The sequence below is a fragment of the Solanum stenotomum genome, chromosome 11 (assembly GCF_019186545.1).
Source record: "Solanum stenotomum isolate F172 chromosome 11, ASM1918654v1, whole genome shotgun sequence".
In the NCBI taxonomy this organism is placed as follows: domain Eukaryota; kingdom Viridiplantae; phylum Streptophyta; class Magnoliopsida; order Solanales; family Solanaceae; genus Solanum; species Solanum stenotomum.
Window position 1 is genome coordinate 55,819,461 of NC_064292.1, and position 23,290 is coordinate 55,842,750.

At 31.3% G+C, this 23,290-nt stretch overlaps 4 protein-coding genes across 5 annotated transcripts in view; 2 read left to right on the plus strand and 2 right to left on the minus strand.

Annotated features, from left to right (window-relative positions):
• The window catches only part of LOC125846099 (cyclin-dependent kinase G-2-like), a 6,747-nt gene extending 5,868 nt beyond the window's left edge, over nt 1–879 (minus strand). The window contains exons 1-2 of the mRNA XM_049525550.1: nt 704–879; nt 6–378 (exon numbers count right to left, since the gene is read on the minus strand). Of these exons, the coding sequence (XP_049381507.1) occupies nt 6–370 (365 nt within the window). The 5' untranslated portion in view covers nt 371–378; nt 704–879. The remainder of the gene's footprint in view (nt 1–5; nt 379–703) is intronic.
• Nucleotides 880–1,691: 812 nt separating this feature from the next.
• Nucleotides 1,692–4,824, plus strand: LOC125846100 (uncharacterized). The gene is made up of 4 exons (XM_049525551.1): nt 1,692–1,808; nt 3,239–3,348; nt 3,674–4,237; nt 4,817–4,824. The coding sequence occupies exons 1-4, from the start codon at nt 1,696–1,698 to the stop codon at nt 4,822–4,824; spliced, it is 795 nt and encodes a 264-aa protein (XP_049381508.1). The 5' UTR covers nt 1,692–1,695.
• A 4,072-nt stretch (nt 4,825–8,896) lies between these two features.
• Nucleotides 8,897–12,772, minus strand: LOC125844939 (cyclin-dependent kinase G-2-like). Of its 2 annotated transcripts, none has more exons than XR_007444208.1 (7): nt 10,465–12,747; nt 10,171–10,306; nt 9,983–10,071; nt 9,877–9,899; nt 9,672–9,789; nt 9,476–9,582; nt 8,897–9,389 (listed from the first exon to the last, which is right to left on the minus strand). XR_007444208.1 is itself a non-coding variant. In XM_049524305.1 (7 exons), the coding sequence occupies exons 2-7, from the start codon at nt 12,303–12,305 to the stop codon at nt 9,290–9,292; spliced, it is 2,391 nt and encodes a 796-aa protein (XP_049380262.1). In that variant the 5' UTR covers nt 12,306–12,313; nt 12,639–12,772; the 3' UTR covers nt 8,897–9,289. The 2 variants fall into 2 exon arrangements, 1 of the variants encoding a protein (XP_049380262.1); XM_049524305.1 differs by lacking the exon at nt 9,877–9,899 and having other exon boundaries at nt 10,465–12,313; nt 12,639–12,772.
• Nucleotides 12,773–22,800: 10,028 nt separating this feature from the next.
• On the plus strand, nt 22,801–23,220 carry LOC125846101 (uncharacterized). The gene has a single exon (XM_049525552.1). It carries the CDS (start codon nt 22,801–22,803, stop codon nt 23,218–23,220), a length of 420 nt encoding a protein of 139 aa, XP_049381509.1.
• The last annotated feature ends 70 nt before the right edge of the window (nt 23,221–23,290 follow it).

Below are 23,290 nucleotides of genomic sequence, written 5' to 3' on the forward strand. Positions count from 1 at the left end.
GGGACCTATAACTGCCATTTATCATATCCCTTTCTTTTATAGGCTCTCGGTCAACAGCTCTGACACCAAGCCCACCACTTCTCCTCGCTCCACCACCATCACCATCACTACTACCAGAATCACTCCTGCTTGACATGGACCTAAAACTCCCATTTGTCAAATCCCTTTCCTTTACATCCTTCTGTCTCAACCTACCCCTATCTCGACCACTCCTGTCATGAACTCGATCCCTATCAAAATCCCGATCCTCAGACCTAATTCTTTCGTAATCCCCCTTGGAGTAACCAAGCTCCCTCCGTGAAACCTCAAACTCAACTTCACGCCCCCTAAATTCATTATCCCTGTAACCACCATGTCTTCCAGCAGCCATGTAAACGTCTGTATCAAAGAAAACCCTAAATTCACCTATAAACCCTAACCTTAATTTCACAAATAAAATCAGCAAACCCAACAAACCCTAGCTCGATGAAAAATTGAGTTATTTGAAAACTCAATAGCAGATCTGGTAAAAACTAATCAAAATATATAAAAATCAATTGAAATTTTTTTCCCTAATTTTTTACCCCTTTTTATCGAATAGCTTGAAAAATTCTAAGACACGACAGATAGAGACAGCGAAGAAGCGAAACCCCTAGGAATCGAAGACTTTAGGGTAAATTTACGCTTTTTTCCGGAACGTTGTAGCTGAGATCGGAATACTTACCGGTGAATCGAAGCAACCAGACACGACGGCGGCGATGAAGCTTTAAAAGAGAGCGAGGGAGAGAGAATATGCGAGTTGTATTTGCAAATTCCCAATACGAAAGCGAAGGGAAAGTCACAGATCGCGTAAAGAGGAGTTTTAAGATTAGCTTCGACTTCAAGTATGTTAAAATTGCAAATTAGACCCTCTATGTTTATCAAATTGTTTATTGGAATTGAGAGAAGGACCATAATGTTTCTTACATGCTTGTTTAGCTCCATGAAATCTTTGCCACAAGTTTAAATTTCATTGGGTAACATTCCAAGGCTAATAGATATTTCTCTTTATTTATCAATATCAAAATTATGGAATTTGATATACTATACTAATATGTATGGGAAAAAAGTCTGAAATATATTTGAAGTTTGATCGAAATTGTTGTAACAATCTCAAGTTTTGAACAGGTGTATTTTAAAGATATATAAGTGCTCAGCTGGACAAGTTACTATTTATAACGATGCAATATTTATGATGTCCACGTGGACACTTATATATCTTTAAAATACACTATTAAATAGTGCAGGGGTAAATGAAAGGCATCATTCTAACCTAACTAATTTAACTGAAGGGTCTGCGAAACTATGATTCAGGTAAGGATTCAAATTACCTCAAAAGGAAGGTGTTAGACACCTTCGAGGTCCACAAATATGAGTCTCAACCGTATCTCATATATTTTTTGTGGAGATTAACATGTAGCAAACAAGGTCTATTATTTAATTATTTTAATTAAACTAAATTAAGTGATGAAACAAATATAAACAAGTAAGGCATTTAATACAAATTATTACTCTTGTATTAGAAAAGGCTTGTTCAACATGCCTGCTTCATTGCTCAAGGGTATTTTTGTCTTTTCAATTCTCTATAATGGCTAGGTGTCTTCTTCTTGTGTTATCAATTTTGTCTTTTCAATTCCTTATTGTAACGTGTCTTCCTCTAGTGATATCAATGTATGCATGTCTTCCTCCTCTGTTATCAAAGAGATGTATGCATTACTCTGTCTGTATTCTTCATTTATGCTCCACCGTCTGCACTTCAAAGTTCAATTCTTCTCTTCAGCATTCTCCAGGTAAGGTTTTTACATGTTTCAATTGAGTTTTTTTTGTGTCATCTTCCTTTTCGTCAAAGTCGAAGTTCCAAATTTGATATGGGTGTGTGAATGTTTGCTTATTTTTCCATTTGGGGTTGTTATTGATGTTGGATTATCCTTTTGGTTGGGTGATTAAATTTGATCTAGGTGTGTGAATATACCAAATTTGATTTGGGTATGTGAAAATTTACTTACAAAAGTCCCAATAATTTTAATCCATATGCTTTCAATTTTGGTTGGGTGATTATGATTTCCGTGTTGTATTTTGAATTCCCATTTCAGATTTTTGGTTGTCTTCCTCTGTTCATATATGAAAAACCCATATATTCTCACATGCAGTAAATTTTGGTTGTCTTTTCTCACATGTAGTATCAATTTGGTCTTTGAATTTTACTTTGTGGTTTATTTTAGTTGGATTTTCTTTATCAAAACTCTTTTCACCTTCCTCCGTTCATATACGGGTTTTTTTATCTAAATTAATTTTCTGAGTTTTTGTGATGTTCGATTTTCCTTGTGTTTTGGAAGTCCCAATAAGTTTAATCGTTATGGTTTCAATTTTGGTTAGGTGATTATGATTTCCGTGTTCTATTTTGGATTTCTGTTTCAGATTTTTGTTGTGTTTTCTCAGATGCAGTAACTTTTTTTTATCAGAATTCTTATAAACTTCCTCTGTTCATATATGGATTTTTCATCGGAATCAATTTTTTGAGTTCTTATGGGTTTAGCTTGGAGTTTCTTCACCTTATTGCATTGCAGTTGAACACCTTGTGCTCTCTCACATCCGTAGTAAAGCGATTTGAGAAGTAGTTAGCGCCTTTTTTGCAAAGCCGAGTTTTTTAATTTCCAGTAGTCTCTCTCAAATTTAAGGTATTATTATATTCTTTCCTTAAGCTTAATTTGAGGTTCTAGAGGAAGGAACTAATAGGTAAAGCACTAGACTTTTGTTATATCTTTGATTTTTCTTTTGTGGAATTTAGGGAAAATGGAATTGTCAGGTTTCTTTTTATTTAAATTTGGCTTCTGAAATTAATAAGTGAAATTTCATGTAAATAGCGAGGGATGACCCGTGCTTAGGGATCATCGAATAAATGAAATCTCATATAAATACTAAGGCAGGGCCAATACTTAGAAAAATTGTATATCAACTGATTTCGTGGAAACACAAGAAAAACTTGAAATGCCCATGGAACCCATGACGTGTTATTAAACTACTTTAGTCCCCCTTTTGTTATGTAGGAAAAGAGTGTATTGAAACCAATAACTTTATTGTTTTATTTGTCTAAGCTTTCATAAATTTACATGACTACACAATAATATCATATGTTGAAGGTGAAGTATAACAGATGTTATTTGATAGATACAAATTATAAAAAATACTAAATTCATTCTACAATTATTTTCGCGTGCAGGGTGAAGTTAAGGATTTGGGAATTTGCAAATACAACTCGCATATTCTCTCTCCCTCGCTCTCTTTTAAAGCTTCATCGCCGCCGTCGTGTCTGGTTGCTTCGATTCGCCGGTAAGTATTCCGATCTCAGCTACAACGTTCCGAAAAAGAGCGTAAATTTACCCTAAAGTCTTCAATTCCTAGGGGTTTCGCTTCTTCGCTGTCTCTATCTGTCGTGTCTTAGAATTTTTCAAGCTATTCGATAAAAAGGGAAAAAAAATTGGGGAAAAAAATTTCAATTGATTTTTATATATTTTGATTAGTTTTTACCAGATCTGCTATTGAGTTTTCAAATAACTCGATTTTTCATCGAGCTAGGGTTTGTTGGGTTTGTTGATTTTATTTGTGAAATTAGGGTTAGGGTTTATAGGTGAATTTAGGGTTTCCTTTGATACAGACGTTTACATGGCTGCTGGAAGACATGGTGGTTACAGGGATAATGAATTTAGGGGGCGTGAAGCTGAGTTTGAGGTTTCACGGAGGGAGCTTGGTTACTCCAAGGGGGATTACGAAAGAATTAGGTCTGAGGATCGGGATTTTGATAGGGATCGAGTTCATGACAGGAGTGGTCAAGATAGGGGTAGGTTGAGACAGAAGGATGTAAAGGAAAGGGATTTGACAAATGGGAGTTTTAGGTCCATGTCAAGCAGGAGTGATTCTGGTAGTAGTGATGGTGATGGTGGTGGAGCGAGGAGAAGTGGTGGGCTTGGTGTCAGAGCTGTTGACCGAGAGCCTATAAAAGAAAGGGATATGATAAATGGCAGTTATAGGTCCCAGTCAAGCAGGAGTGATTCTGGTAGTAGTGATGGTGATGGTGGTGGAATGAGGAAAAGTGGGCTTAGTGTCAGGGCTGTTGACCGAGAGCCTGGGGAATTGTCTAGCGAGAGTGGGTCTGATGGGGCTATTGAGTCAGACCAGAGGACCAAGAATGCCGGCAATGGGAATCAGTCTTCTGTACAGAGCAAATTAGACCCAATTTTTTTCCCAATTTTTTTTCCCTTTTTATCCAATTATTATTATTATTATTATTATTATTATTATTATTATTATGTTTATTATTATTATTATGTTTATTATTATTATTATTATTATTATTATGTTTATTATTATTATTATTATGTACACACACCTGATAGATACATGAAAACTTACTACAAATATAGTGAAAAATTATTAACATGTTAAGATACATCAGACCTTACGGAATATAACTCAAATACATAATTGAAGCCCTATTCATAAAATAGTACTCAGAAATATGAAGACTTACTTTAGATACAGTGAAAAAAATACATTAACATGTTCAGATACACCAAAACTTCCAGGATTTTATAAATTTATAATTCAAATACATAACTCAAGTTCTATTCACAAAATCTTACTCAAATACATATGTATAGTTGACAGATATATGAAGACTTATTTTAGATACAATGATAAAAAATTAAAAAAATCAAATTTCTTCCAATTTTTTCGAGCATCAAAATTTTTTTCCACAGATACATGTGATCTTAACTCATATACATGTATACATTGTCAGATACATGAACTCTTAATTAGATACGTATGCATATTTAGTCAGTTACATATTTTAATCACTGTCTCTCCTCCTCTACCCTTTGTCTCTCTCTTCTACCACCTCCAACTCCGATGAAAACTATACCAAACTAGTGAGGGGGCGTTCGGTCAGCCATAACAATGATGGACTGAAACTTTACTCCACCAAATCAACAAAAAGCATGATTTATGGGATAGATTAGCATGTGGTTTATAAGTCTAGACTAATTTTTAGGGAGTGGTATATCTCCATATATCTTAACTCAATTACAATAGAAAATCTTAAATAGTGGGATGTTAGGTAATTATTTAAAAGTTTAGGTAGAATTATTATATATGGTATAGATGTTTAATCCTAAAATTTTGTTGTCTAAATTAATTCATGAGAAATTCAATTCTAAAAAATTTCTCGAATGTTATATATAGTTATACTCCATGCGTCCTATTTTATGTGGCCCCTTTCCATTTTAATTTGTCCCAAAAAGAATATCACTTTACTATAATTAGAGATAATTTTACTTTAAATTCTTCTTTTACCCTTAAAAAAACAATTTACAACCACACAAGTATTTAAGAATTATTTTAAACATCAAATTTCCAAAGTATTTCTTTTTTTCTTAAACACCATATCAAGTTAAAAAGTGACATAAAACAAGACGGGGAAAACATGAAAGAAAAGAAAATTATTGGTAATGAAATCAATTAATAAAAAATTAAAATTTTATACGAGTTAGATATGACTCATTATTTTGTTCATTTTGAGTCATTTCATCTCAACTAGAGTAACCTTTGAGCAGTTATCATCTTAAATCATTTTGATTTAATTCAAATTTTAACTTAGCTCACTCATTTGTCACCTTTAATTTTTTTCAACATCTAATTATATAAAACTTGTTTTTGTATAAATTTTGATAAATATAAAATTAAAAAAATAAGATATAATATTAAAAAAAAATTATGACATTTGAAGATAATGATGTCCATTCTACGTACTTTGTATATTTCTCCATCTGCCAACATTAGCATCCTCTTTATATGATAATCTTCTAGACATGCATCATCATCTCCTTCAGAAGAAACCGCACAAGGAGTAATTTCAGGTAGTCCGTGTTCGTTTATTTTCACCTGCCGCACAGACAACATCGTCTTCATCTCAAATAAACTGAGTCTGTTGTCGATGGTTTGTGCTAATTTACAGGATGGTGCTAGCAGAAATAGATTGAAGGTTTGGTTGAAGAAAAGACGGATTCCTTAAACAGTAGGTCAGAAGTTTGAAGCGTGCAAGTGGAGCGGGTTGACAACAGAATTTTGTCATTGGATGGGGAGGCGGGCGGACTTCGCCATCCCTTGACGACAGCAACAGCCACGAGAACTTCTCACAGACACTGCATAAAGAGACTTGAAGCACAACACTGCAAATGTGTTGTACACAGGACAACATTCTGTTACTTGGTTCAACATTTATGATCGACACCAATTCCATCCTAAGTTGCAACACAACACTGCATGACATTAGATATTGATGAAATATGAAGGTGATTTAGTTACAAGCATATTCAAAAAGAGAATCAAGTCGGCTTATAATAAGTAGCATACGATTTTTCCTCTTCAAGGAGTGTGTGCTATCAGCCACATTCATCTTGCCTCTCTACAGCTTTCCTTTCTCCTTCTCTGATTGAGAAGTTCTGCAGACACGGTGACCAAAACATGCAAGGAAGGACCTCCACAAAATCAAGTAGAGATGACTATCAAAGACCAAGTGTAACAGTACCCAGTAAAATATTTTAACTGCTATATTTATTTAACCATCCTTCTGCAACATTTGGACGTCTTTCAAGCACCACTGTGGAACATCCATCTCCCATTTCATAGCCCTTAAAACATTCCAGAATAACAGACTAACTTCAAGTAGCTATAAAACTTGTATCAATTTCTCCCTAGTCTGGACTGATTACACTTGAAACATGTCCGTCCACCCACTTTTCCCTGCTAGTAGATGAGCTTCCGGGCTTATGAATCTAATGTTCCTGCCTCAAACCCCACAAGAAAATTCTTAGGAAAAAATATGAGCATACGTGGTTATACAAGCCTTTACTCGTCTATTTCCAGCCCCTTCTGGCAGGCATTTGCACCCAGGCTCACCTGCTCTTTCTGGTCTGAAACAAGTTGAGGGAGTGGGTCGGGGTTATGGTTTAAAAAAAAAATTGAGAAGCACAACCAGGGTCTTCACCACTAGTAATCCACCCCCTCCATCCAAAATAAATATCATTACAAAAAACAGAAGTCGCAAAGTGAAATTTCAAGACTCAATGCAAGTTGTTAAAATTGAACAAATGAAAATGTCAAGACTTCTCCCAGTTGCAAGGATTCAAGGCCAAGAGTTTATACATGTCTTTTGCAGAGAAACAATTCAAAGAATGACAGCTTCGCAGTTTGGATTACAAACCAAGTAGGGTTATTGAAGTCCCTTATGATGCCACCAGAACACAAATAAAAACTAATCAACAACAGGGGTGGAGATATAACACTAGCTCCTTCCAGTAATCAACTTACAAAAATCCCACTTGCAACAAACCAAGAAATACCCAGTTTGCCTCTTAAAGAATGTATACAAGGGATGGTAACAGCAAAACGATGTCATCTTTCCACAATACAGAAGATTTGAAAGAAAGTATCAAAAATCAATGAGGACAGATCCATTATAGGCTCAAATAAGAAACTCCCATCTAAAAAAGAATGCACAAGATATCAAAACTTAACATTTGTACATCTTTAGCAGATGAGGCAGTAAAGTACCTTTACTGGCTTGGGCAGAGAATACGAGTATCTGAAGTACGGAAAATAAATTTGAAATTCTATGTATGCCAGGTTGTAGATAAGCTCCTCAACCTGCTTTCCTTGATACTGCAGTGACATTTATAGATTTTAATTCTACATCAAAAACTGAAAATTTCCTAACATAAAATACAAAAAGAAACCAAAAAATGTAGACCCGTTGTTTGGCATGCAAGCCAAAAGGAACATGGGTATCCATGTTCTCAACAAATGAGATAGAATAAACCGTAATACAAAAGTCAGAAACAAAAAATGGAAGCAACCTCCAAGGCACTACCTATATATGGAATCATGCTAAAGGAAAAACAAGGGTAACCAAATGCATCAAGGAATGAACTACTTGCAATTTAGATAGTGTCACAGCAAGAAAAACGAATCAACATTTCCTTCCAAACGGAAAAAATATATTTTTTTCAAGTAACTAAGTCAATAGTACTTTCAAGATCAGGTCTTGTTTCATCTTGCTTGGCAAAACTTTGTTAATTAGAAACCGGGTGATGCTTTCAACCAAAGAAAATGGTTGGTCTTTCAACCCAAGTCCAGCATTTTGAAATAATCTTTGAAAGAAACAACTTAAACCAAAATCTTAAGATAATAATGTCATCCATGGTTAACTTCCATTATCAGCATTCCACCTAGCAGTCAGTAACTTCAGAACCCCATGTAGATAAGAGAGGTAACTATAGTTGGTCCCTAAAACATGCAATGATTCTGAAACAAATCCTACAGAAAAAAATTAATCGTGCAGCTTGTTCATAATATCACAATATAACCTTTAAATGATTTTGAAAACGTCATCACGACTTCACATCACATTTGAATGACATCACTAAGACATGTACAGGAATATGTAGTCATTCACTACTAAGGTTTGTCCCAAAAAACAATGGAACATGTGATATTTATGCGTCCTAATCCCTTGTGATCCAGACAATGATGTGCAACCTGCCCAAGAAGATGGAAAGGGCCAGACGAAAAGTATGGAAGTAAACAATAATGAAAAGTCAAAGCTGTGAACATGGAGAGCAGTAAAACATTCGATGTTGACGGGAAAGCATATATGTCATCCTTGATTACTATCCATGTATTCAGGTCCAATAATTACCTTCTTATGTGCAATAGTTTCATTGAAATTCTTCATCAATGAAAAAGCTAAGAATTCCCCATCAGCTTTACACCACCATCTCTTGCAAACAGAATATGAAAATTAAAATCGACATACTAGAAGTACGAAACCAATCCATATGTTTAACAAAATCAATTTCAAGATCATTGTTTACACTGCCAATGGGAAATATGCTACATACACGAGTTTCAATTGAAACTGTTCCTTAACAGGTAAGCTCACTATGCCACCCCTGCCATGCAAGCAGTTCCAGAGATTTTGACAAGGCACCAGAGCCCAGTAGGTCAACCTGCAACAGATCTGATAACGCATAGCCAAAAGAATTGTTTCTTGATCTAATTGTCAGATAAGCCTGCTAAAAAACAGCTGAACTGATCGTCTAGCAAACAATTTTTGCAACTTCCTTTAAGTGCATGGCTCTAACCTCAACCACATCAACCCATGAGTATAAGAGAAAGCAAAACTCAAACAGTTACTGAGCACTATTCACTTATCTTAGCCAAACAATCCACCAGTTCCCAACACCCCTTGCTTCAGTTCCTTTCTTCGCTGCTCCTCAAGAGGATCTGGACTCTTCATTACTCTTCGCACACGCCTAAAAACAACACAAAGAACATCAAATAACAGTCCAAGGAACTAACCGAACTGCCATATGAAAATTAGCACTGAAAGGAGATTTACCTATCTTGTGCATGCTGTGCAGGGAAAGTAGGCATGAATTCTTTAGACTTGGGGAGAGGAACTTCACGAAACCACTCATGGTTCAACGCAGCATCGGCAGATAGTCTCTGCAATATGTCATATAAACATCAATATCAAAAGAGGTAAAAACAACATAAAAAAAAATTTAGAAGTTCCCAAATGTTATTGCCATCACCTTTGCAGGATCATAAGTCAGAAGCTTATTCAACAGGTCAAGGCCAGACTCTGATAGATCTGGTTTTCCCATGAAGGATGTTGTAGGGCTTTGAAATTTATTTCTTAAATTATTAAACCTGTTACAAACAAATCAAATGGTTAGTAGAAACATGAAAATATTTCTCCACCATAGATTGTCATCAGAGGAGGCCAGAAAGCCAAACCAGAATCACCCAAAGCTGGAAGCCTGGGAAAACAGCGGCAAAAATAAAAACATGAATCTCTGGCCGACAAGAGAAGCAATAGAATATAGAAGAAGATAATACTTACTGATGCTTTACAAAGTTGACCTTCACCCCAGGAAGCTTGGAAAACCCTGGCCAAATCGTCTCATTAGGGGTGCCAAGAATTCTGAATATCTGGTAAGAAAAACCACAGAAGTATATTAAGAAGACTTCAAACTCATGGTAAATGTCATCAAAAATCAAGTAATTCTCCATCAGCAGCTAGAAAGATACCTTGTCAATTTGATCAACTTCTGATTTCCCATTGAAGAGTGGTTCTTTGCATAGCATCTCGGCCATGATACAACCAAGTGACCACATGTCAATTGCAGTAGAATATTGCTTGGCTCCCAACAGAAGTTCTGGCGCCCTGTATGCATAAAAAACTAATCAATCACTGGCTAAATAGAAGCCAGCTAGGCAAGAACTCAATAGAAACCTTCATCTACATACAGACACACGGCAATAGAAGTATGAGTATCTACTTAAATCTTTTCAGATTAATGAAGAATAAAAAATGAAACTCACCTGTACCACAAAGTAACCACCAAATGAGTGTATGGTTTCAAGGGGCTCCCATATTGACGAGCTAAACCAAAGTCACAAATCTTCAACTCACCTTGGTTGTTTAGAAGCAAATTTGAAGTCTTCAAATCTCGGTGAAGGACCCAATTATCATGAAGATACTTGACACCATGCAAAAGCTGGAGCATAAGACATTTGACTTCACTTTGGGTAAATGGTTTTTTCATTGTCTCCATTAATGCCTTCAGATCATGTTCCATGTACTCCATCACCATAAAAATACTGTCAAGACTGCTTCCTACAACTACTTCTTTGACATCTACAATTGAGGGGTGATGAAGAGAAAGAAGAATGTTAATCTCCCTGAGAGATGTCAGGGGAAATCCTTCTCGTTCCTTCTCCATCTTAACCTTCTTTAGTGCAACAATTTCTCCTGTCTTCTTATCTTTAGCTCTGTAAACAACCCCATAAGTGCCTTCATCTATCCTGTTAAGCCGCTCGAATTCATCGACGCTTCTACACCCCTGCAGCATGTTTACGCTCCTTTGTGGAGGAAGCACAGCCTCCGGTGTACCACGAGAATCATGTTCATCTTCAGATTCTGTATCTGAGCTAACACTAGTCCCATCATAATTGCGGTCCTTATCCACATCCATCGAGTCATTCTTATCTAATTCATTGCCCTGGTAACTCTCTCTGCTGCAAGACCTAATATGTTCATCAGAGTCTGAAGACCTCGTTCTATTTCCTCCGGAGCCTTCTCTCTTGAGCTCCTCATATTCTGGAGTTAGTGATTTCCTGCGTCCACCCATTTCAGCTGACTGGGAAACTGCTCGTCGCTTTTTCAATAGGGGCGTATCATCACCTGAAATCTCACCTTCATCAGCTGGAGAGTCAGCATCAGTTGCCCATCGAGATGATCTTATAGTCGGCACGGGCACATATTCCTCATCTTCTACTTTCCTGGTTTCCTGACTGGGCAATTGCTCCTCATCAACAGGTGGAGAACATATGTCAACTGGAGATTCATGAGATGCATCCATAAGTAAACCAAGTGCTGTATTTGTATTACTTGGGGATGGCTCCATACTGTGAACATTATTAGTGTTCAACAGAGAGACCTGCTCAACCCTTTCAGGGGGGAAATTAGCCAACTGGCCAGATGACTTTGGCAATGGAGGCGGAGGAGGTAGCTTAGCAGCTGCTGGTGAATTTCTACTCTTTGACATTCTATTCACTTCCTTATCTTCCCTATCCCATATAATTGGAGAGAATTTTCGTTTCTTGCTCTGTACAGAAGACTGATTCCCATTGGCGGCATTCTTGGTCCTCTGGTCTGACTCAATAGCCCCATCAGACCCACTCTCGCTAGACAATTCCCCAGGCTCTCGGTCAACAGCCCTGACCCTAAGCCCACTTCTCCTCATTCCACCACCATCACCATCACTACTACCAGAATCACTCCTGCTTGACCCGGACCTATAACTGCCATTTATCATATCCCTTTCTTTTATAGGCTCTCGGTCAACAGCTCTGACACCAAGCCCACCACTTCTCCTCTCTCCACCACCATCACCATCACTACTACCAGAATCACTCCTGCTTGACATGGACCTAAAACTCCCATTTGTCAAATCCCTTTCCTTTACATCCTTCTGTCTCAACCTACCCCTATCTCGACCATTCCTGTCATGAACTCGATCCCTATCAAAATCCCGATCCTCAGACCTAATTCTTTCGTAATCCCCCTTGGAGTAACCAAGCTCCCTCCGTGAAACCTCAAACTCAGCTTCACGCCCCCTAAATTCATTATCCCTGTAACCACCATGTCTTCCAGCAGCCATGTAAACGTCTGTATCAAAGAAAACCCTAAATTCACCTATAAACCCTAACCCTAATTTCACAAATAAAATCAGCAAACCCAACAAACCCTAGCTCGATGAAAAATCGAGTTATTTGAAAACTCAATAGCAGATCTGGTAAAAACTAATCAAAATATATAAAAATCAATTGAAATTTTTTTCCCCAATTTTTTTTCCCTTTTTATCGAATAGCTTGAAAAATTCTAAGACACGACAGATAGAGACAGCGAAGAAGCGAAACCCCTAGAAATTGAAGACTTTAGGGTAAATTTACGCTCTTTTCCGGAACGTTGTTGCTGAGATCGGAATACTTACCGGCGAATCGAAGCAACCAGACACGACGGCGGCGACGAAGCTTTAAAAGAGAGCGAGGGAGAGAGAATATGCGAGTTGTATTTGCAAATTCCCAATACGAAAGAGAAGGGATAGTCACAGACCGCGTAAAGAGGAGTTTTAAGATTAGCTTCACTTCAAGTATGTTAAAATTGCAAATTAGACCCTCTATGTTTATCAAATTGTTTATTGGAATTGACCCAATTGGATACAGGTACGGTCCCTCGCTTTGGTCTCCTTGTGCATTTAGACTCCTACAAATTATTTACACTTTATTAATTTGGGATTTTCTTTTCTTCACAGATGAAACAAAAATATATAAAAACCAGCAATTATTGGGGTTTTAATTTTTAGGAAACAAAAGATCATGGACAATATCACTGTATTTTTCATCAATCATATCAGGGAAATAATATGAAAACATTCATTACCAATCAGACACTCCATAATATTATTATTATTTCTTGCATAATAATTCATATATTATTGTTTCTGGATTACAAACTCTTTAATATTACTTATATTTGATGTATATGTATATTTTAATAATAAAACATTAAAGTGTATAATAATTAGTGGATTTAAATGGAGAAAGTGATGACATTATTCTTTATAACTCGTGTAATCATATGACATATTTTCTGTTAAAATGGATGAGAAGTATTATATTGTGTTTATATTTTGAGGATTATTTAGTGTAAAAAAGAGTTGAGACCCTAAAAAAATTAGAAGGTGTGTTTGGTATAAAGGAAAAGAAATTTGTGAATTGATTGGACAAAATTTGTTGAATTTTTTTTTTCTAGAAAAACAAGTTCCTCAAAAATGAGAAAATGATTTCGCTAATGAAAATTGGAAAACAAGTTTTATTAGTGACATTTTATGTTTATTGTATCCTTTCATCCACTCACCTAACGCCCTCAATCCTTGTCCTTTACCATCTACCCCCGAGGCCCTACACCCACTCCCTCTCAATCCTATGATTTTTGCTAGATTACATATAAACGCTCTTGATTAAAAAAAATTTAAAAATCTTACTTGCCAAACACTAGGAAATAAATAAAAAATCAATTTGTTTTTCAAGAAAAATATTCTTCTTTGTACAAAATATATTCTAAGTCTCCAACTTATAAACTATACAAACGAGAGTATTTTATGTTGAAGGAAATATGTTCTATTGGTGAAACTTTTGACTCTTCAACAAATTTAGAATTTTATTCTCGAGGAGACATATCAAAAGTTATATTGATAAATTAATTAAAATTATATCGCAGTTTAAATCTCCTTTTGGAAAGAAAAAAAAAAGCAAAACATTGAATATTTATTTATTCAATTTATATTTTAGCGGTCATTTGTATATTCATCAACACTTACTATCATCATTACTTTATTGTCAAAGTCAAAGATACATTGTAAAAATCCCTTATTACAACTTCTAGCATGTGAATCTATATATAATATAAAGGAAAAACATAGGCATATGGCACCTCTGTATGACCTTCATTCTTTTTTTTCTTTTTTTGAGATTTTTTTTCTTAATTCTTTTTATTAAATATTTTATTTATTAAATTAAAAAAACAATCATATTTACTATTCTAATTTAATCTAATGAGTTACAAAATCCCTCCATCTATTCATATTCTTTACTTAAATAACATGTTTCTTCAACTTATCCTTATGGATTATCAAATCTATAAATTACAATAATTCATGGAGATGTTGAATATTCATTTTTCATTTTTCTCATTCTTTCTTTCTATTAGTGTAGTTTTTTTCTCATTCTTTCTTTCTAATAGTCTAGTTTTTTTTCTCTTTTAAAAATAAATAAAAATTATTCTTCATCTTTTCCATAAGAAATCATAGAAAAGATAGTGACATGATATGTTCATCACTTTAATGAAGATCAAAGATATATTCTTCAAAGATTCATTATAAAGAGAGTTCTCGTTAATTTAGTACAAGATCATCAAAATGAAGAAGGAAGTTTAATTATGTTGAAAGATTCAACAAGAGAGATGATCATATTAGTATGAAGTTTGAATGCTTCCAATATTTAAAGATTCATTAATGTATTGTTTTGATTTCAATATTCTAAAATTTTGCCATGCTTGAAAATATATTATCTATGATACATTTCTTATAGCTATTACATATTGTTGTACTTAAAAATCTCATAGAGAAATGAAGTTGCACCTCTCTTTGGCCAAAGATTCTATTTATCTTTTTTCCACAATTTTTCATATTTTTATATTTACTTATTATTGTACAAAAAATAAATATATCAATTACTACTCCTCTATTTATTGTTATACTTAAATGTCTGAAAAATTATTTACACTCATTATTATTCTTTGTTACAAAAAATTAAAAGTCTCAATATTTATTGCTTTAATATTTCAAGATATTTGTTTATTTTTTTATTGTATTTTTTTTTCCCTTTCACTTTTGTTAAACACAATGGAGTTGTACAAAAAGAGAAGAAGTTGATTTGCTTGCTTTCCTAATAAAACTTAAACACCCAACAAATGTTGAATAGTTCACGAGTTTTTTTTTTGTCTTCATTATTTTATTTTTTCCTTCTTTTATTTATTTTAAAATTCTTATCTCTATAACTTATACCTAATTGAACTTTTACTTTAATTAATATTATTAACTCTTTTTATTTAAATTTTTATATTCATAACCCTCCAACTATTTAATTTCAAAATTTAAGATACCTTATGATATTAATTTCTTCAATTTTGTCTATGTAAATTCATATTATTTTTTTAATTACATTCCTACTCAAGATTATTATTTTTATTCCATATTTGAAAGAGTGATATTCTATATTATTGTTATAGTATCAGATTTATACTTTAGTTTGACTCCATAAAAAGGCTCTTGGATATGGATAGAAGGGGTGCCTAATAAAAGCTCAAAAATAATTGCATCATCTTTGTTTTTGTGATTAAGGACTTGACAAAATTGTATTGTTATTTTTCTCTTTTTACTTACTTTTTCGTATGTTGTTTCTCTCTATATATTTTTTAAAAATTTAGGTTCTTATAAATTTTTTAATTTTACTAAATTACATTTTCATTTAGGCTCAAATTAAATTAGTTATTTGTAACTTTGTCAGAACACAACTAACTACGCTAATAGACATTTAAATTTTACTACTCATGGCTCAAAAAAGACATATTAAGTATTGAAATACGGAATTATTAGATATTTCTTATGGTGAAGAACCATTTAAATTTGTTCATTTCTTTTACTTCTAATGAATCACCATAATAATATAAGATATATACGAAAAATTAGCAATAGAGGCTTATTTAGATGATAATGAAAAATAGAGAATAATAATTATTTAGACGATAATAATAAGAGAAAAAACAAGGACAAAAAAAGGATTAAATATCGAAGAAGAAATGAATTATAGAAATATTTATCTCTATTTCCTCCTATTTTTATTTTCATCATTTATTGTTCCGAACTAAAGGAAAATTCATCGGATAGTAAATTTATCATTTGACAAAAATAAGAAAAAAAATCAAGTCCTTAAATATGTTTATCCGAATTTTATGTATTAACATCATAATATATGAATTTTTTTCTTAATAAATTAGTCTTTTATTTTTTAAAACATTTGATAATAAAAATGCAATTCACTTAAGCTTTAATTCTACAAAAATATTTGTATTGTGATTTTATCATTTTTCTTATTTCTATAATTGATTTTTTTTTATTTCTGTATCATATATAATTATTTTTTAAAATAAATTTACATATATATTTCATAACTGCGCGAAGCACGGCCAAATTCCCTAGTTAAATGATATGTTTAGGTCAACTTCTCCAGATTGACTTGTAATATAGATATCACCCAGGCTGTAATGTTGCAACCGATCGGATAATGTATCGTATTGTATTATGTTATATTGTATTGTTTTAATAAATATAATATTTGAATAGAATGTATCGTTCTCTGTGTTATATAATATCACACATCAGAAATTTGAATGATAAACATATAAGAAAAGTAGGATACAGGCTAGAGCTATTATGAAAAGGTAGGGTAAAGCATAAAATAAAATCATTAAATAATAAATAAAGATATATAAAATGAGGGAAAAAAATACTAAGGTAATAACGCGATCACACCAAATTGATCGTTACTTATATAAAATGAGACTTTTCATCGTCACCTAATGGTGGATCTAAACAATACGATATAATAAAACTTAAGTAACAATTAAAACAAACATTATACTTAAACTAACAATATAATATATACAACGAGTAACAACCATCTAAACATTGTACTTAGGTGGTATCAAAGGTTACAGGATAAAACAAAGACTTCAACATTGTAAACTTTAGAGTTTGCATTTGTCATTACACTAATGATAATGGCGAATTCTAAATTTAAATTTCATAGATTCTGTTTTTAAAGTGCTCAATACTTTATAAGTTCAAATGTATTATATTTTTTGAAATTCTCATAAATTTTCACATACATATGTTATGCTATATGTTAAAAATATTAGGTTTAGATGAATTTACATATATAAAGAGCTATATCCACCTCGTTTATACTGCCTAGCAGGGTGTCAAACGTGGTTTACTTATACTAATCGTTTATAAAAACTTATTTAATTCAAACAAATCAAGAATATTTCCATGTAATGACTACTACACAATCTTTTTATCTTTTTTAGCATCTTGTATTATCACTGCTTATAGAAAGAGAGAAAGAAAAATTCATTGGCCTGATCTGTCATGGGGAAATGGTCTGTTTCATGAGGCATGATAGATACTCCGTCAAACAATACAACAAAATGTATGCAAGCACTCCCATTAAATGTTTAAGATCAAACAATACGGCAACAAAGTTTTATATTCTTGACTTCTTGGTAAAGTGTTGAAGTGCTTGAAAAAGAATATACTTTCGAAAGAAATATTTTAATTCTAATATATTTTGAGGTGATATTTTAAAAGTAAAAAAATAATGAAAAATTAACTAAATCATACTAAGACCGAAGAAAAATCAATATGATTGGGATAGTTTTTAAAAAAATCAAATTTTGATTATACATTATAAAATACTCAAAAAATTAAAATAGTATAATTTTTTAAAAGTAACCGACCGAGCCGTTCCATTTACACTCTAATGCATTCTTATGATAGAAAAATTAGAAAATATGGATCCCTAATGCATTCTTATGATAGAAAAATTAGAAAATATGGAGTTGGGATTTTTGCAAACATGATCCTTCAATTTGATCTTCATGTGCATTCCAACTTGTACAATTCTTTGATCTTCACTAGATAGAATGTAAACACAATTTTTTTAAGCGTGCGAGATTGAAAAAAATCAAACAACTTTTGAGTAAGTTATCTTTTAACCGCGTAATAATATACATTGATTTAATTGTACAAAAAATTAATTTTCTTCTTATTATATCATGCATATTTTATTCTAATTTTATATTTGTTGTGAATCAAGTTATATCTGTAAAAGGCCTATGAATTAGAAGTAATGAAATAAGAAAAGATAGAGTAAATATGAGAATATTTTATTTAAGATTAGATTTAATTAGCGTCCGGTTAAAAGAAAGTATGGATTTGAATGATTAAATTATGTGTTTTACGAAGAAAATGTTGCAAAGCCACATAATTCATTATCTTTTCAAGCCAAGGCAAATAACAATCAAGATTGAAGGTGTAATCAAAGAAAAAATAAAATGAAAGAAGAGATAGCCCATAACTCATAAGTAGTCACTTTCTTGTTATATCCTTTATCAGTCATTAAAATGAATAATAAATGCTTATAAGTGATGGAGACAGATAATTCAAATAATTATTTCCGTTTAAAAAAGGATGATATAGTTTGACTTTGTACGTTGTTTAAGGAAATAAAGAAGATTTTTTAATTTTACTGTCCTAATTTAAATCTATGTCAAATATATCAAAATGTCCTTTAATCTTGTGGCTTTAAACATGTGACATGGATAATTGAAATTAAAGTGTTGTCGAGAAAAGAAATAGTTCTTTTCTAACAGACTAAAAAGAAAAATAGATATTTTTTTTAAAAAAATGTGTAATATTTTAAAAAATATATGGAGAATGATTGAAAAGGTGAGAACAAGATCAAATATAATTTAATTTAATTTGAATAATCAATTTACAATATCTACTACTTATATATAAGTGGCAATAAGTCTACATGAGACGGTCAACATGCCTGCTTGGCATAGGGGTAGTATTGGTATTTTGTAATTATGTTGCTACTAATCTATTGTACTTTATGCTATTGACCATGTACTTTTTTTAAATTAGACAAAACAATCATACTACGATTTTGTTCCTCTATACACTTTATATCTTGAGAATATGGGGCCTACTTCACAGGTGTTTAATTTTAAAGAGGTTGCTGGCATGCATCATTGCATAGTAACCGGAAGATTTGAAGTAATTTATATTTATGTTAGCACTAACTAATTATTATATGCAAAAATTTTAATGGTAGAATAAATTTTATCCACAGTAATTAAAAAAAAAAGATCCCCCAAAGTGAGAAAAAAATCAATTTATCACACAAATTTCCACAAAGTTATTGGAAGTTTGTTTAATAAAGAAATATTCTTCAAAGGTATTTTTTTTATAAAAACAATATAAAAGAAGTATTTTAAAGTGCAATCAAAATTTAAATTATTCGAATTTTTAAGAATGAGTTATATATGATATACTTAAATAATATTTAAAATTAGTCAAACAAATTAAAATAGAGAAAATATTTTTATACTCATAAATTTTAAAGACTTAAATAGTATTTTTTATTAATACCTCAAAATAACTAAGTTCATACTTAAGGTGCAACTTGGTTAAGAGACAAACTATATATAGAAATTCTAATTTAAAAATTAATGTTGCGAATTAGTAATGCAACAATACAAAAATTTTCACATAATTTATGAGAAAAATAACCAAATGTTATATGAATTAACAAATTTTTATTAATACCTCAAAATAACTAAGTTCATACTTAAGGTGCAACTTGGTTAAGAGACAAACTATATATAGAAATTCTAATTTAAAAATTGGTGTAGCGAATTAGTAATGCAACAATACAAAAAATTTCACATAATTTACGAGAAAAATAACCAAATGTTATATGAATTAACAATGACTTTTATGTATGTTGATTAAGTTTTAAGTGAAGAAAATAAAATACAGTAATTTTTAACATTGCTCTTCAATTTTTTTAGAAAATAAAGGACAATGTCCACTCACATAAGATTTTAGAGAAAGAAAAGCGAGATGATTTACTACTATCACAAATATTTATAATTTATTTTAAAAATAAAATAAAATTATTTAATCAAAATTACTTCAAAATTATTCTAAATTACTAATATTTATCAAGTATTCATTTCACAGTTAATATAAACGTTTACCGTCATATAAATATATATCAATTATTCAAATTTAAAATTTAAAATTATTTGAGTATCAATTAAAAATTAATTTATGAATAAATATTGGGCCCGAACTCTTCGTCACTAGTTACATATATAAATATGAATTTCATATATCGAGTAGATAGCATCTAATTAATTTATTTGTCGATATTGGTGGGAGTCTTGTTTCCCACCTTTCCCCTCCTTATCTTCTTCATTCCCTTATATTGCAAATACTATTATAAAATTTTAAAAAGTTTATTATAAAATTATTTTTTGACATAAGAAAAATGACAAATGTGTTCCTTGAGGAAAGTGATTTTTCGTTTTTTCTTTCATTAAATTAGTAAACTATACATGTGAATTTCGTGTATGATATGGTATATTTATTATCATAATGGGAGTTGGGTGGAGGTTGGAAATGGTCCTTTTAAAACATTAGTTTAATAATGAAATATGCACTCAACTAAGCATGTCCACATATAGGAATAAATGTCACTTTGAAAAAAAAAGGCACCCTTAAAACTTGTTACTAATACATAATCAAATTCTTAAATTTATCAGAATAGATATTTGAATTAAAGTATCTCAATTAGATATATTCAAATTTAAATTTTAGGGAAAAATTGTCTATACGTATTTGTTTATTAGATAATTAAGTTAATTATATAAAAATATGTTATTTCTTTAGTTATAAGCATTCATCTCAACAAGTCGTAAATTCTCATACATTCCATGTTGATGTGTATAATTAAGGAGATGATATATTTTATATGATTAACTTAACTATTTAGTAGACAAATGAAAACACTATCTTTTTTAAATAGAAAAAAAATAAATCAAAATATTTAATTGAAACACTTTATTAGAAATTGATATGTTTAATTGGAACAAGACTTAGCTCAAGTATCTAAATAAAATATTCTGAGAAATTTAAGGTGTTCTCTATGTATTAAGTTTGAATTAATGTTCCAACTAAACACATGAAAAAATGATAAATATTTTCGGGTTATTTTGAAGAGAAAAAAAAAAGTGTTTGTCATATGTCTATTATAAATTAACCATATAAAATATGTTTATATCTATTATGTACGTGTTTGCGCGTTTAATTGAATTTTTATCATTTATTTAAATATTTAAGTTTTTTCTTAATTTTTCATTTAGTGTCTTGTACCTTTATTGGAGTCCCACTAATTTAAATTCCCGCTATATAGGGTCTCACTTAGGAAGAAGCGCTTTCTACTAAAGATTTTGTCATATCCAAAATTCAAATCCGACCACATCTTTTGATGATTTTTAATAGCTAATTGAATGATATTATAATTTAATATTTAAATGAATAAAAAAATGATGATGTATTGTGTCAAAAAGGAAGTGTGATATGGAGTTGTGCATTATTGTATTTGCATCTATTAAGTGACATGGTCCATCGATTGATATACATCATGCTTCCACCAACCCTTCACACTGCATTTTTTCAACTTTCTCAATTTTAATGATCAACTTCAATATAAAATTCTTGTAGATATTTTTATGTTCTTAGATCTACTATTTTTATATTAACTTTTTGGTGTAACTTTAAAATTTTACACGTGAATCTTGATCTTATCATTTCAATCTTTGGTTCTCGGAATATTATAAACAATAGAGATTTATATAATCGATCTTTTAACTTTATGAGTCACTTAGTTTAGTAGAATATATATAAGAATACAATGAATATGACCATATTAGTAATGTAAAAATTAATTATTTCAAAATTATTTTCTATCCACGATTTAATTTGATGTATTAAGGAAAATTCTATTTTTATTTATACTTATTCATATATTATCGCTCTTGTATAATTAATATCATATACCTTATAAATTAAATAATATTATAATTAATACTTTCTCTATTAAAAAGGGAATGACTTACTTTTATTTTTAACTTGTTTTTAAAAAAATGACCTTTTTCTTTTTTAACAGTATTTTCATATTTAATTTCAATTTTTCACATAGTGTGTTTAGGCCATAAGATTAAATAATAATTTGGTACATTTGACAAATTTTAATTTAGGATAACAAAAATAAAAAAAAACTTTTTTTATTTTCTTTAAATTTGTATCAAATCAAACTATATTATTTTATTTTTAAACGGAGGGAGTAGATATGTTAAGATTTTCTAATAAATGTTACCAAATGACTTGGAAAAGTAATACTCCATTATTGTAATAGTATAGTCAACCCAACCAAAGGGTAAAAAGAAAAAACATAAAAATGGTTGATGATTTTTTTTTTTTTGTTTCCAGTCGGTGTCCCAATTGAGTCATTTGAATATTCAAGAAAAAATATATGTCATCGAATTTTGTAGTGGACTGTTAAGTACTCCTTCCTCTTTAATCAGAGGTTTCAAATTTAAGTTCCTTTGATATGGAGTTGTTTTTATTGGAGAGTATTTTATCTTTAATGTGAGAATTTTTAATATTAATTCAAATCTAGTCGGATTTCAATGTAGAACACTGGAGAAAAGAAAAACAAAATCTGTTGTAACACATCACATATAACTGCTACTTAAATGACTCCCATAAAAGCATTGAACTACTAGGAGTAACAGCTTTGTAATAAATTTCAAATGTGTCACACCCTTCTTTTCTTCATACATAAATAAAATCCCTTTTGATCAACTTTTATAGTCTTTGAATTATTAATTTTTCAAAAATGTTTATAGCTCAATCAAGATCCACTCCACTTAGTTCAGAAATCCAACATGTATTCACCATCAGAAGAAGGAAAATCAGTCAGATTTGTAGATATAATAAGTCTTGTTGCAAAGTTAAAGCTGTGATTCAAAGTGGAAATGATAACAAGACAGTGAAAGATGCAAACTTTATGGAGAAATCTATGGAAGAGAGTAATGGGTTGTTGGTATCTTCTGGTAAAGGGAGAGATGTGAAGGCAGTGATAACTTTGAGGAAGAAGATTAAGGAGAAGATTAGTGATAAGATTGAAGATCAATGGGAGTCACTAATGAATGGGATTGGAAGAGGAATCTTGATTCAGCTTATTAGTCAAGATATTGATCCTGGTTTGATTTCAAATCTATGCATAAATGTTGCTTGTTCTGCTTTTTTTTTCTGAGTTTATTATTGTACCAGTTGAGTTCTATAGTTAATGTTTTTTCTTTGATCTGTTTTCATTTTCATTTTTG

Bases quoted from the DNA above. Each gene is read 5' to 3' on its own strand.
- LOC125846100 (XM_049525551.1), top strand. From the start codon at position 1,696: ATGTCTTCCTCCTCTGTTATCAAAGAGATGTATGCATTACTCTGTCTG. The intron at 1,809-3,238 runs GTAAGGTTTTTA...TTTCGCGTGCAG, and splicing joins TTCTCTTCAGCATTCTCCAG to GGTGAAGTTAAGGATTTGGG. The intron at 3,349-3,673 runs GTAAGTATTCCG...CCTTTGATACAG, and splicing joins CTGGTTGCTTCGATTCGCCG to ACGTTTACATGGCTGCTGGA.
- LOC125846101 (XM_049525552.1), top strand. From the start codon at position 22,801: ATGTTTATAGCTCAATCAAGATCCACTCCACTTAGTTCAGAAATCCAA.
- LOC125844939 (XM_049524305.1), bottom strand. From the start codon at position 12,305: ATGGCTGCTGGAAGACATGGTGGTTACAGGGATAATGAATTTAGGGGG. The intron at 10,307-10,464 runs GTGAGTTTCATT...TTATGCATACAG, and splicing joins GTGGTTACTTTGTGGTACAG to GGCGCCAGAACTTCTGTTGG. The intron at 9,790-9,982 runs GTAAGTATTATC...TGTTTGTAACAG, and splicing joins GTCAACTTTGTAAAGCATCA to GTTTAATAATTTAAGAAATA.